Source organism: Eublepharis macularius, chromosome 11, assembly GCF_028583425.1.
Source record: "Eublepharis macularius isolate TG4126 chromosome 11, MPM_Emac_v1.0, whole genome shotgun sequence".
In the NCBI taxonomy this organism is placed as follows: Eukaryota; Metazoa; Chordata; class Lepidosauria; order Squamata; family Eublepharidae; genus Eublepharis; species Eublepharis macularius.
Genome location: NC_072800.1, coordinates 83120773 through 83133668, shown reverse-complemented (window position 1 = coordinate 83133668; position 12896 = coordinate 83120773). Strand labels below are relative to the sequence as shown.

Here is a 12896-nt window from a genome sequence, read left to right as displayed (position 1 = left end):
TAATACAACAATATTTTCTTCAGTACAGCCCGGAGACTGTTTTCTTCCCATATATTTGGCTTCCACAGAAAATAGCTGGTTCAGAGTTCAAAATGCCTTCAATTAGTTGATTGATGAAACGAGTACATCCGGTGTGTGAATGAGCCAAAGAAATACATTGCAGCCCTTGAGAAAGGTCTAAAGAGCGAAATAAACGTGGCTAGCGGTTTCTTGGGCGTAGCTGTTGGGCGGAACCTTCCTCGGCGGTGTTCCGTGGATTGAGCCTGGAAATACAAAAGAACCAGAGACTGTGATTATTCATGTGAATTTTTGAAGGAATTTTGAACTCTAAACTTTGGCACTCTGAAGTACCATTGCAGGAAAATTGAACTTTTTTCTCCCAGATGAAGACCTGAAAGGGAAACTCCACAAAGAGTGGCTTACCTAGGTATAGCTTGTCCCTGTTTTTCACAGTATGTTCTGGAACATTTCATAGCAAGCATATCCTGACTTGGAGAGAGCTTGCCTTGAAATGTCTGCAACTAATTGCACTGATCTGATTTGCAGGTTTCCAGCTGCAGAGCCAGACAGGAAGAGTTCCTTTTAGGATTAACACAGGGCTTCCATAGCAAGGAAATTTAACTCCCCCCCCCTCACTTTTTTTTCTTTTTCTTTTTTATCCACATCCAACTGATTTTTTATGCATAATTCTGCTAACCTTTAGAAAACTGCAGTCGTGTGTCTGGCTTCTGTAGCCTCTACCTGGAGCTGATGCCCTGCCACAAAGTTGGCACTGGGCACCCCCGCTTTGAATATTTTTGAGCTTCCTCTGCCCTTTGTAAGGAAAAGTGCTTCAGCATTGTTTAAGTGGACGCCACTTGTATAAGTGGATAGGATGGTTTAGATGGCTAGAACTAGGCCGTTTCCAGACGGCTTACCTGCCTCCGGAACGTTGCGCCATCTTGTGGGGAAAATGCGAAATATCGCGTTTTCCCCACAAGATGGCGCAACGTTCCGGAGGCAGGTAAGCCGTCTGGAAACGGCCCTAGTGTGGTTAGTTGGGCTGCCTGTTAGGTTAGGATGGTTAGATGGATAGGGAACTGGTTGGATAGCTGCACCCAAAGAGTAGTTGTCAATGGATTGGAGGGAGCTGTCCAATAAAGTGCCAGAGGGCTTGGTCTTGGGCTCAGTGTTTTTCAGTATTTTTATAAATGATCTGGACGAGGGGTGAAGGGATTACTGATTACATTTGTAGATGACAACAAACTGGGAGTACTAGCAAACACCCTTGAAGATAGGGATAGAATTCAATGAGATCTGAAGACACTGGGAAAGTGGGCAGATTTGAATAAGATACAATTTAGCAAGAATAAGTTCCCATTTCTCCACCTGGGTAACAAAAATGCAAAGTATGCATACAGGGTGAGGGATACACTCCTGGGTGTAGCAATGTGTGTGAACAAGATCTTGGGATATAAGTGGATGGGATGCTGAATATGAGCAGTCAGTGTGATGCAGCAGCAAAAAAAGTGAACACAGTCATTGGGTGTATGAACATTGGGCAGGGGATTGAACTAGATGGTCTGTAAGGCCCCTTCCAACTCCATGATTCTATGTTGAATCCAAATCACAGAATGTCGTTGTCCCTGCTGTGTACCACATTAGTCAGGCCTCACCTGGAGTACTGAGTGCAGTTCTGGAGGCTTCACTTCAAAAAGGATGTGGACAAACTGGAACGGGTGCAGAGGAGAGCAACCAGGATGATCAGGGGCCTGGAGACCAAGCCCTACAAGGAAAGACTGAGGGACTTGGGAATGTTCAGTTTGGAGAAGAGGAGGTTGAGAGGAGACACGATTGCTCTGTTTAAGTATTTAAAAGGCTGCTACTTAGAGGACGAAAGGGAGCTGTTCCTGTTGGCAACAGAGGAGTGAACTCAAAACAATAGGCTTAAACTATAGGAGGGATGGTACTGCTGGATGTTAAGAAAAACTTCTTCACATTAAGAGTGGAATTGGCTACCTAGGGATGTGACAGGTTCCCCCTCATTTGAAGTTTTCAAGGAGCGGCTGGACGTTTTTCCTTGCATTGGGCAGGGGGTTGGACTAGATGGCCTGTAAGACCCCTTCCAGCTCTATGATGCTATGTTGAATTTCCTGCTGAAAGGGTCCCTCAGCCTGTGGATTTGTTTGTAAGACATTGGTGTTGTTTTTAGAGTGTTGGACTGATCTGGAAGACCGAGGCTTGAAACCCTTTTCCGCTGCTGAAGCTCACTGGGAGGCCTTGGGCCGGTCACTCTATGTCAACCTAACCTACCACACAGCATGTGATGATGATGGAAGCTGCTTACAGACAGCCTCTGTATAACTTATCCCGTCATGTTTGTGGCTGAGTGGAGATTCACATCTGGATGTCTCCAGTCCAAGTGCCAAGGTGGTGAAGCAGTGCAGAAAAGAGTAGAGAACTCCCAAGTCAGGTGACCCAATGAAGAGGAGCAGAAAGCAGATCCATAGGAAATGACAGGTCCAATGTCAGATCAGACTAGATGTCAGGATCAAATGAGAAGCAATCCAGGGTAACCTAGAAGCACGGTCGAGAATAAGCCAGGAGTCAGAACCAAAAAGGCAGTCCAAAAAGGCAGTCAAAGGAGAAGGCAAAGCACACACAAGTTAGATCTAGCAGCAACAGTATTTGCATTGCTAAGAAGTTGCTTGGCAGAAGGGCTCAGCCAATAGGCTGAAAACTCATTGGACCCTTCAGTCAGCTCATCTCAAAAGCTGGCATTGGCAGGGCAGGCTTCCTCTGCTGGCCTTTTTGAGGAGGATGCTGCTGTGGTTCACAAGTGACCAGGCAGGCAGCTTGAATACCTGCTGGCCCCAGTTTCTAGGTGCGAACCCTGACAGCATCTGACAATCCCCAGTCTTTCAGTGAAATCCTATGCAGAGTTACTCCAGTCTAAGCTCATTGGTTTCACTGTTAATCGTTACACTATTCTGGAATGCACTACCTCTGCCAGGGGGCACACTTCATGTTTGTTCGGTGACGTCCCATTGAAGAAACAGGACTTAAGTGCTCAGTTATGCTTTCAGATTCCGTTGATACAATGGAAAATAATTATACCTTACTTTTACATAATTATGCCATTGCATTCCAACCTGGAAATCTGTTTAAGATACGAGCATTCTGAATCCCTCCTGGAGCTCTCTCCATGTGAAGAATTCCACGTTTTTTTCTAAAGGAGGAAGAACATCTGTGTACCTGGCCCATTGTTTTCACCTATCTGCTCTTTCCACTGAAATCAGTGAAGTTCCCCGTGCCCCAGTCTAGAGTGCCCCATGTGTAATCACAGCACCTCTGGAGCGCTGGATCGGGGTCTTAGACTATAGTATTCTCTTCCCCTATGCACGTATAAAAGCCTCACCATGCCACAGGCTTGAGCCAAAGGGCCAGAGACAAAGGGGTCCCGGCTGTTAGCCCATGGTTTGCAGCCAGAAAACTGAGTTGAAAACTCCTAAATAAATAACTCCAAAGAAAGCAGCAATCAGATTAATATATTTGGGCTATGTCTGTAACACAGCGTTCCCAACTCCAAGTTGGGAACTTCCTTGAGATCTGAGGGTGGAGCCTGGGAAGGGCAAGATTTAGGGAGGGGAGGGACCTTAGTGAACTGTAATGCCATAGAGTCCACTCTCCAAAGCAGCTGTTTTCTCCAGGGAAAGGGGTCTCTGTCGTTTGGAGACAAGTTGTAATTCAGGGAGATCTCCAAGCTCCTCTGGAGGTTGGCAAATCTACGTTTCCTGTGTGACCTGAATTTACATATCTGCAGGAGCTTTTGAATTATGTGAGCCCCCACTGGCAGTCTGAGCTAGTATAGAGCAGGAACCAGTTTATCCCTTCAGCGAGGGCCAAAGCAGCCGGGTGGTGAGCAATCCTGCTTGTATTGATGGCTAAAGCAAGGTGCAGAGGCTAAACTCTGCTTACCTCTTGTTGCTTCCAGCACTTTTCTTCCAGCAGAACTCATTTCCTGTATTGTAGCCAGCTGGTTGGAAAAAGTCTTAAAAGCATCAGAGCACATTGTAGGGTTGCCAAACTCCAGGTAGAGATTGGAGATTTTCCAGAATTGCAACCAGAGGAGTTAGCCGTGTTAGTCTATAGTTGCAAAATAGTAAAGAGTGCAGTAGCACCATAAAGACTAACCTTTATTGTGGCATAAGCTTTCAAGAACCACAACTCTCTTCATCAAATGTGACAGATGCACATCTGACAAAGAGAGCTGTGGTTCTCGAAAGCTTACTCTACAATAAAGTTGGTTAGTCTTAAAGGTGCTACTAGACTCTTTACTATTTCTGATTTACAACAGATTTCCAGACTAGAGGGATCAATTCTCCTGGAGGAAATAGCAGTTGGGGAGGGTGGACCTTTGGCAATATACCCTACTGAGGTCCCTCTCCTCTCCAAATTTTACCCCCCAGGCTCCACCCCCAAATCTCCAGGAATTTCCCAGCCCGGACCTGACAGCACTACAGCACAGTGCAGCAAGGTGAGGAAGAGTCCCTCTCCCCCCCCCTTCACATGTTCTGATTTCTATTAAAAATAGACCCTTCCCTTACTCCCGGTTCAAGACATGAATTGGTTGACACTTGCATAAATAAATACATGTCTGATTTGTCTTCGAAAACGATTTAGCCAGTAATGTGGTTTGGTTATAAATAATCCAATTGTAAAAATTCTAACATCTGGCAGTATTAAGTCAAACTCACCCAAAGCAATCCTGACAGGAGAATATATAAATAGAAATGAGCTAAACATCAAGGGTTGGTTATTTGCGGAGTTTTTTTGTATTGTGGGGAGAGAAAGTGCTATCAATTAAGTGTACATTAGGCTAAATATAAATCAGCCATGGGATGCGGACCTCAGTTGTGATAGATACATGGCAATGTACATCTTCCTTTCTCAAATGGGAGTAGATGTTCTCCAGCAGTGATACAAAGAAGCAAAGCCGGGGGGGTGTCGGGGGGGGATCACCAACCTCCTGCCTGCCATTTCAAGTGCTGATTACAGCCACTCAAACCCCTCTCAGGCCTCCTGGAAGGATGGCTTACCCCGTTTGTTTGAGACTCACCAGTCTCCGGGTTCTTTCACCTGGGGGTTTCTGCACACAGTTGGTCAGACACTCAAAGACACAAGGCTTTATATATAAATGATGTTTATTAACTGAGAGCGGAACTACAAGTGACAAAAGGCACAGATTGGACACTTGTCAGCTTCCCTCAAATTTTGATGGGAAATGTCGGCATCCTGGTCTTGCAGCCTGGCTCTCCGACTGCTGTCCAATGGACTTTTCAACTGTCACTTGTCCAACATTCCGCCAAGCTGCCTACATTTCCCATCAAAACTTGAGGGAAGCTGGCAAGTGTCCAACCTGTGCCTTTTGTCACTTGTAGTTCCGCTCTGAGAAGAGTGTATGCAGATGGCAGGAACCACTCCCTTTAAGGCACAAACAAGAGGCATTAAAACAACAAACAGCTAGACTACTCTTTACTACAGCTGACTGACTAAAAACATAAACTTGCTAACTTGCATTTCTGAAGAGGCTTGAGGCTCATACTCACAAATCCATAACCCATGCCAGGCAGGTACAGGCATCTCAGGCCTGACCTGGAGCAAAGTCTCTCACAAGCTAGCATAGCATGGAAGACTTCACGAACATCTCAGTGAGTGTGTGTGGCGTAGTTGTGCCTTTTTGAACAGCGAGGAGCCGTCCTTTTCTAAGATTGCCAGCCAATCAAAGGCACCTTGTATTCAGCGTTGCTAGGCTGAGAAGGCGTCCGTGCAGAGCCTAAGTCCCTTGTCTCTCAAGGACACCAGCTCCAGGTGCAATTAATTACTGAGCTGCACATTCCACTCCTAGCGTGTCAGGCCAAACTGGGTCTGCAAGAACTTAGAAACTTAAACCAATATAGGCAAATGGGCTCACTATGGCTTTGCTAGACGGGGGGTGCTTTCTGGACCAGGCTGAGGCAGGCAATGGCTCTACCACAGTTTAAACGTGGTGTTCCCTAAACAGTGGCCCATGCAGCTGGAAGTTTGGTTAGGGCTGGAGTTTGTGCAACGGCAGACATTACCACTGTGTTGACCAGATGTCCTGGTGTGGATGACAGCATAGGCCAACTGTTCCACGGTTGCCAGCGGGAAAGCGGTCTTCTTCATGGGAAAGCTGGCAGGGCACAGAAGCCTTGAATGTGGCAGGGAAGCTGTTGAACTGGTGCGGGTGAGACAAGGGTAAGGCAGGTTCCTTGAGCCAAGGCAGAAGCTGGGTACATCCTGCTAAGGACAGGAGCAAAGGCTCGGCTCTTTTCCATCTGGGAGGTTGAGATCCCTGCCCTTCCTGGTAGCCTAACCTGCTAAGGTCCTAGTTCCTGCCAAGACTTACTCCTTTCTCCTCTTCTTCTTGAGGAGAGCTGGAGGAAGTATGGAGAAGAAACATTATGCAGCAGGCATAAAATTATGAGAACCCAAATATCTATTTAAAATCATATTGCCTGTAATTCGTATAATATATTGGCCGATTCCAAGAATTAAGGCTATTTTGGGAGATGTATGTCTTTTTGAAATGTCAAAACTATCAAAGCAGTTAAAATGTTAAAAGTGTATTTCATGGAACATCTCGAATATCTATGACATGAGAAGTTTGGCATCCTGAATAATATAATCCCATTTATTATTGATAGACGTTGAAAGTTCAAAAGCTTTTTAAGAAACGTTTTCAAGTTGCAACCATACAGGAGTTTTCCATGAGCATCTTCAGACTCGTTTTATGGTGACGGATTCAAAATTCTGAAAGGAAGAGGGTCGTTTAAAGTTCGCTGTGATCTTTATCAGTTTTCCTCTGAAACACGCGGAAGTTGTTTGACTTATTCATTTATCTGTTGACTTTGCATCCCAAAGTAAGCCCCAAGTGGGTTACTATATCCATAAAATGCAATCTTCCTTTTCTTAAAAAGTATCCTTTCAATTTTAAAATTAAAACCATAAAATAAATAGATCAACGAGAAGACATATGGGTGGAGAAGAAGGTAGGACAGATTGAAGAACAGATTTTTTTTTTAAGTTTTAAGAAAATATATAATATAAAACAAACAGAATTTTCCTGGAGGTGTTTCCACATGAAATCCAACTTAGATGTTGTTTCGTCTTGTAATTGCTTCCTGAGATTGATGCTAATGAACTCTGGTTTGAGTTTATTTACTCTAAACCCTGACATTTTTTCTTATTCTTCTGGAGCAGTGGTCCCTGGGGCAGTCGGAACGAGAGGGTTGTTGTGAATTTCCTACATTGTGCAGGGGGTTGGACTAGATGACCCTAGAGGTACCTTCCAACCCTATGATTCTAAGACAATGCATCTCAGCTTTTATAGGTGTAAGTGCATTAGTGGTGGTGGAGAGTGCAGTCAAGTCATAGCTGACTTATGGTGACACACACACCCCAGGTAGGATTTTCATGGCAAGAGACTACAGAGGTGGTTTGCTATTGCCTGCCTCAGCAACCCTGTTCTTCGTTAGGGGTCTCCCATCCAATTATTAACCAAGGCTGAATCTGCTTAGCTTCCAAGATCTGACAAAATTGAGCTTGTCTGGGCTATCCAGGTCAGGGCAGGTGTATTAGTGTTAGTAATAATATCATCTGTATACATACTGATCTTACTACTAATTTTGTGTGTTCCTACCCCACTAATATCTGGACATGGCTGGTGATGTTGCAAATGATCAGGAATCAGGAGCTTGGGGTATGAAATTATCTAGTGTGCAATGTCCAGGTGTGTTCCAGAAAGGACTCTCTTGCACCTCAGAGTAATGCTACTCATTTATTTTTAAATCGAGGGACATTTGAGCATATGCGCCACTTTTGCACCTGTGTAGAGTGCATTCCTCAGGGCACCAACAGACATGACAGAGGTCACAGATCTCCACCAGTCTGTAAAAGGTACGTTGTGTACAGAGACATGTTTTGGATTGAAGCTATGTAGGAAGTGGGGAGGGGGATTTCACCATTCAACCTCAGTTTTGCTCTCAGTTCCCAGTTTTGCTCGTTGCAACCAGGCTATTCATGTGCTTGCTTAAAAGGAAAAAGACAGGATTCTCCCCACCGTTGAAATACTGATAATGGCATGAAGAGCTTGGTTTCAATGAACCAAACTAGAGGGAGAGGGGAGTTGAAGGGTTAAATCTCTACTGTCCTTCCCATAAGGCCCCAATCCATATGGCTGCATGCCTGCACAATTTAGCTTTCACAGACTGAGATCCATGCATGTCATCGCTTCAGTTTGCACCCTGAAGCTGGTTTATCTCCCTTTGTATTGGCATCTGGGTGCATGACCTTTGATTGTTGACATCTACATGGGATTCAGACTCTTGGCAACTCCTATCTGGCCATTTCCAAGGTAGGAAATCTAACCTGTGCACCATGTGCAAATGTGTCACTTTATGCCAAGAACGCCTACCCACACACTGCAGTTCCCGGGTGGCAGTAAAAAGTGCATGCATCAATAAAAAATACCAACCAGTTTATAACTTCCTTTCCCCCAAAGGATTTTCCATTGACCTTGTAATTGATGGTCCATTTCCAAATCAAGACAGGAGGCTATGCCAGCCATCACTACTCAGTAGCCCTCTTGGGGTCTAGCCCTAGCAACAGAAGATAAGTGTGGTAATGACTACAGAGTTCCATTATCTGTCAATAATAATGACAAAACGATTCTTTCTTACATTTCTGTGTAGATATTTATCTTCGAGAACAACATCTACTACTGTGCCCATGTGGGGAAACAAGCCATCCGTGTGGTATCCACTGGAAAAGACAAAGTTATTTTCAATGGACTCAGTGACTGGCTCTATGCAGGTAGGAAAGGGTTAAAAAGCAAGCGGTGGGGTACTTCCAAGAGATGTGCCTGTTGTCTATTCACACAGATGCATGCTCCTGTTGTTAAGGGTAGAGGGTATTTAAAATATAAATATTAATGTTAAGAGCTAAAAATGTGGTTACATAAGAGTGACTTAGACCTTTCTAGGCTCTTTTTAGGGGACTTTTGGTTCTCCATTCCAGTCCTTCACCGTAATTCCCAAGAGCTTTTGCTCTTTCCTTTCTGTTAATTTTTACCACTGATTATAAATGGGATGACCTCTCCATCTTCACAACATTTATCATTTCCTAGAATCCCTTCCATGTGACTTTTAACGCACGATGGGCTGACTTGCCTTGCATGATCTCCTTCTGTTTTTTTGTACTATGGCCCCTGGGGTTTACTGAAGTGTTTTGATGATTACAAAAAGCAAGATTACACACTCTTTATCAGTCCATTCATAACTAACTCATGCTTAAGTTGTTCAGTGTAAGGTGACTATAAGTTGAATCATGCCAAGATCCACCTATTTCAGCATTGTTACCAAGAGTCTCAACAACTAGCCGGTCCGCTAGAATTTGGTTACAGCTTACCTTCTGATCGATCTCAGTTTAAAGTATACACGAATCATGACTTTTGCCTTGTTCCTTGTAGCCTGGAGACAAAGATGAGATTGAAACACTTCCAACAAATCTGCCCTGATAGACTAGCAGGGGAGAGAGAGGTATTAAAAGGAAGGTTTCCTTAGGAATGTGTAACGGAGCAGTTGCCCGTGTCTAAGACCAAGTTTCAACTTGCCAGGAGAAAGATGGATCTCTCTCCGGGGAAGCCAAAAGCAGTTAGTCCTTAGACCTGTCAAACAGATAAGTTCTTTGAACCAGCTGTTTATCAGTACATTTATTTATATAGGGTTCAATATTGCTTTGCAACTCTTTATTAAACACACAGACACCTGTCTAGAGTTTATTTCACTTTATTGAAAATATACCCTAGTTTTTTAATGAAGCAAGCAATCAAAATATAAATGGCTATTAATATGAATCCTATAACAACAGAACATAGAAAGGCAATAAGAAATAAGTTCACTAACATTTCTCAATAAATCCTAAGTTTAACATTGCTCAAAGTTTCCATGAAATACATAGGTAGAAATAGTTTCTCACCTAGATTCTCCCAAGAGATCTCTTCCATCAGTACCCTGCTTATTCTTTCTGTGTTTGCAATTATATACCTAATCATATGCAAATATTTAGGGTCTATTCACATGATAGCACAAACAAATATTGATTGGTTTGACACTTCACTGAATATTCATAATTTCATAGTACAGCCTTCCAATTAGTTAAAAAATTATGTCATAGTCAGAACTGCAAAACAAAACTACAAATCTCTAACAAGTGTCAGGAAAAGTTAAGTTGGACGATCACCATTGGTTGAATCTCTGATAGAAGAACATCAATCTCAGTAGAGTCCACTATTTTAATTAATTGTCAAAGGATGAAAGCACACCTGCTGAATTACCTTATACATAGAAAAAATACACTGAAAGTTCATGTAAAGTGTAAAAGTTCATCTAGAGAGTACAGAAGCTAGGCCTAGTATTGTTCAGTATTGATTATTGGCATATGATTTTAATCTATATTGGCATAACAAATGTTCACTTCAAATGAAACCATTATGTCATCCTTAGCTCCACAGAGGAAAGGTAGGAGAAACATGAGTTAAATCCCCTAAGTAAAAGTTAAGAACTCTTGGCTAGGATCTTTTATCACTTCTTTTACTATGGTTCCCCCCTATCTCAGAGTCTCTCTACACAAGACACATGAAGAACTCGCGTCAGAAGATGCAGTGTTAGCCGGGAAGGGTAGTTTAAAAAGACAGAGCCGACGGCAGGGCAAAGGCTTTGCTATACACTGGAGCTGTGTGAAGGGGCTGTGAAATTCCAGAAGGGAAACTTCAGCCCATTATAACCTCTCCGGGTCCAAGCCCGGCTCTGGAAGGCAGCTCCAGCCCATTTCCGTTCCTCGCTGGCTTCTGGTCGCGATCCCACACAGTTTTAGACAGGAGAGGTGAAATTGACAAAACCTTTGCGGAGGCGAAGATGAAATTAACAAACCCTCTGAGGAGCGATCTCCACTGGTTCTGTCTTTTTAAACTGCAGTTCTTGGCTAACATTGCCTCTCCCTACACTTGACGATCACACATCGAGATATCTTGTGTAGAGAGACTCACAATAGCATCAGAAAGGTTCACTTGCTCATGCTTTTGGAGTTTTTTTACCCCAATGTGGGGACAGCAGTTATCAAGTGTCCTCCTGAAGCTTTCTTCATGTCCTCTGATGCATAACTATCAATGGAAGAATGAAGAACCCATCAATGGGACGGGTTTTTAGTGGATCTTCTGAATGCATCCTAAACACCACACTCTGTGTATATGTCCTGGGCATAGCGGGTACCTTTGCAGCCAATATTCACATATTTTCATGCCCTCTTGATTTCATTGGCAGCAATTGAAGCACGTGCCATTGAAATGAGCTTCCCGTGAGGTTTCATACTGATAAGTGGCTGGGGGGGGGGGTGTAAATGGTATTTTTAGCATTTTAATTCCATGACTCCTCAGTTGACTTACCTTCTTTCTGACAGTTCCTTTTGTTGATGACAGAGTGTCTTGTCAGACTCTACCCTCACCCAAGCACATTGCTGACGGAACATTAGTGGTGAGCTTGGAGGGCAGAGGGGCTCAGAGAACAATGTTGCTGACATCTGGTTTTATTCTGTTACTGGAATGTTTGAGAGATGTTCTTTGAGTGCCGTTGACTTTCAAGCCAGTCCTTCGTTTGAAATTGGCATGAAGAAGCTGCCTTCATTTACTGAGGTAACAGAACGGCGATGCAATCTGGCAGCCACTTGCAAAAAAGTCCTCTTTTGACGTAGGGCTGTCTCTAAAAGCCATCCTATTTGTAACGTGGCTCACATTAAAGTTGGTAAAAAGTCCATTTCATTTCTCTTGGAATGATCCAAGTTAATTAAAATGTGACCTCATTCAAGTGTATATGGGCTGCCTTCTTTTCGTTTCTTTTCTGATTTTGTTGGCTGCAGTTTAGACATGCGCTTAACTTTCCCATTAGAACCAGTTTCCCATGAGGTTTCATGCACATCCTTTTGGAGAATCAGTGATATTAAGGGGGAGGTGGCATGTATACATTCAACACATAATGGCTGCCACATCAACGAACATCTTGAATTTTTTTTAAAGCAGATCCAGAACCACACAACCTAAAGTTATACACATTTTTAGTTGCATTCTACCCTTGGATCAAATGATAAGGCCTACTTGAGCCAGTTTGGTGAACTGGTTAAAAGCGGCAGGACTCTAATCTGGAGAATCGGGTTTGATTCCCCACTCTTCAACTTGAAGCCAGCTGGGTGACCTTGGGTCAGTCACAGCTCTCTTAGAGCTCTCTCAGCCCCACCCACCTCACAGGGTGATTGTTGTGGGGATAATAATAATATACTTTGTAAACCATTCTGAGTGAGCATTAAGTTGTCTTGAAGGGCAGTATATAAATTGAATGATGTTGTTGTTGTAGTTATTATTGTTGCTGTTGTACATTGAGAAATATAAAAGTTTGCCTGTCTTGTGTCAGAGATGAACTGAATTAGGGGCTTCTTTATTGCCAAACTTTCTGCCCCTTGCAAAAAAAAAAAAGAGGCCTCTTTCATTGATCTTTTGGCAGGGCATGCAAACAGGGTAAAAGTGTTTGCCTGTTGTATGGGAGTGCAAATAGGTAATATTATCAAGGCAACTGGGAATGCACCTGTCTTAACGCATTGCTATCTATGGACACTTTTAGCATCATCTGTGGTTCAGGAAGTCACAAACCATTGCCCACACTGCTGTAGCACAGTGATTAAGTGGCTGGGCTCTGAGCCAGCACTCTGCTGGTTTGATTCCCACTACCACCATGAACTCTACAGGTGGCCTTGGGTAAGCCACTCCTCTCAGCCCCAGCTCTCCAGCT

The 12896-nt window shown here is 43.6% G+C and overlaps 1 protein-coding gene across 2 annotated transcripts in view; it reads left to right on the top strand.

Moving 5' to 3' along the window:
- Nucleotides 1-12896, top strand: part of DPP6 (dipeptidyl peptidase like 6) — a 496940-nt gene that overhangs the window by 381337 nt on the left and 102707 nt on the right. For both annotated transcript variants that reach the window (XM_054991455.1, XM_054991456.1), the window contains exon 8: nucleotides 8754-8874. In XM_054991455.1, coding sequence (XP_054847430.1) covers nucleotides 8754-8874 — 121 coding nt within the window. The remainder of the gene's footprint in view (nucleotides 1-8753; nucleotides 8875-12896) is intronic.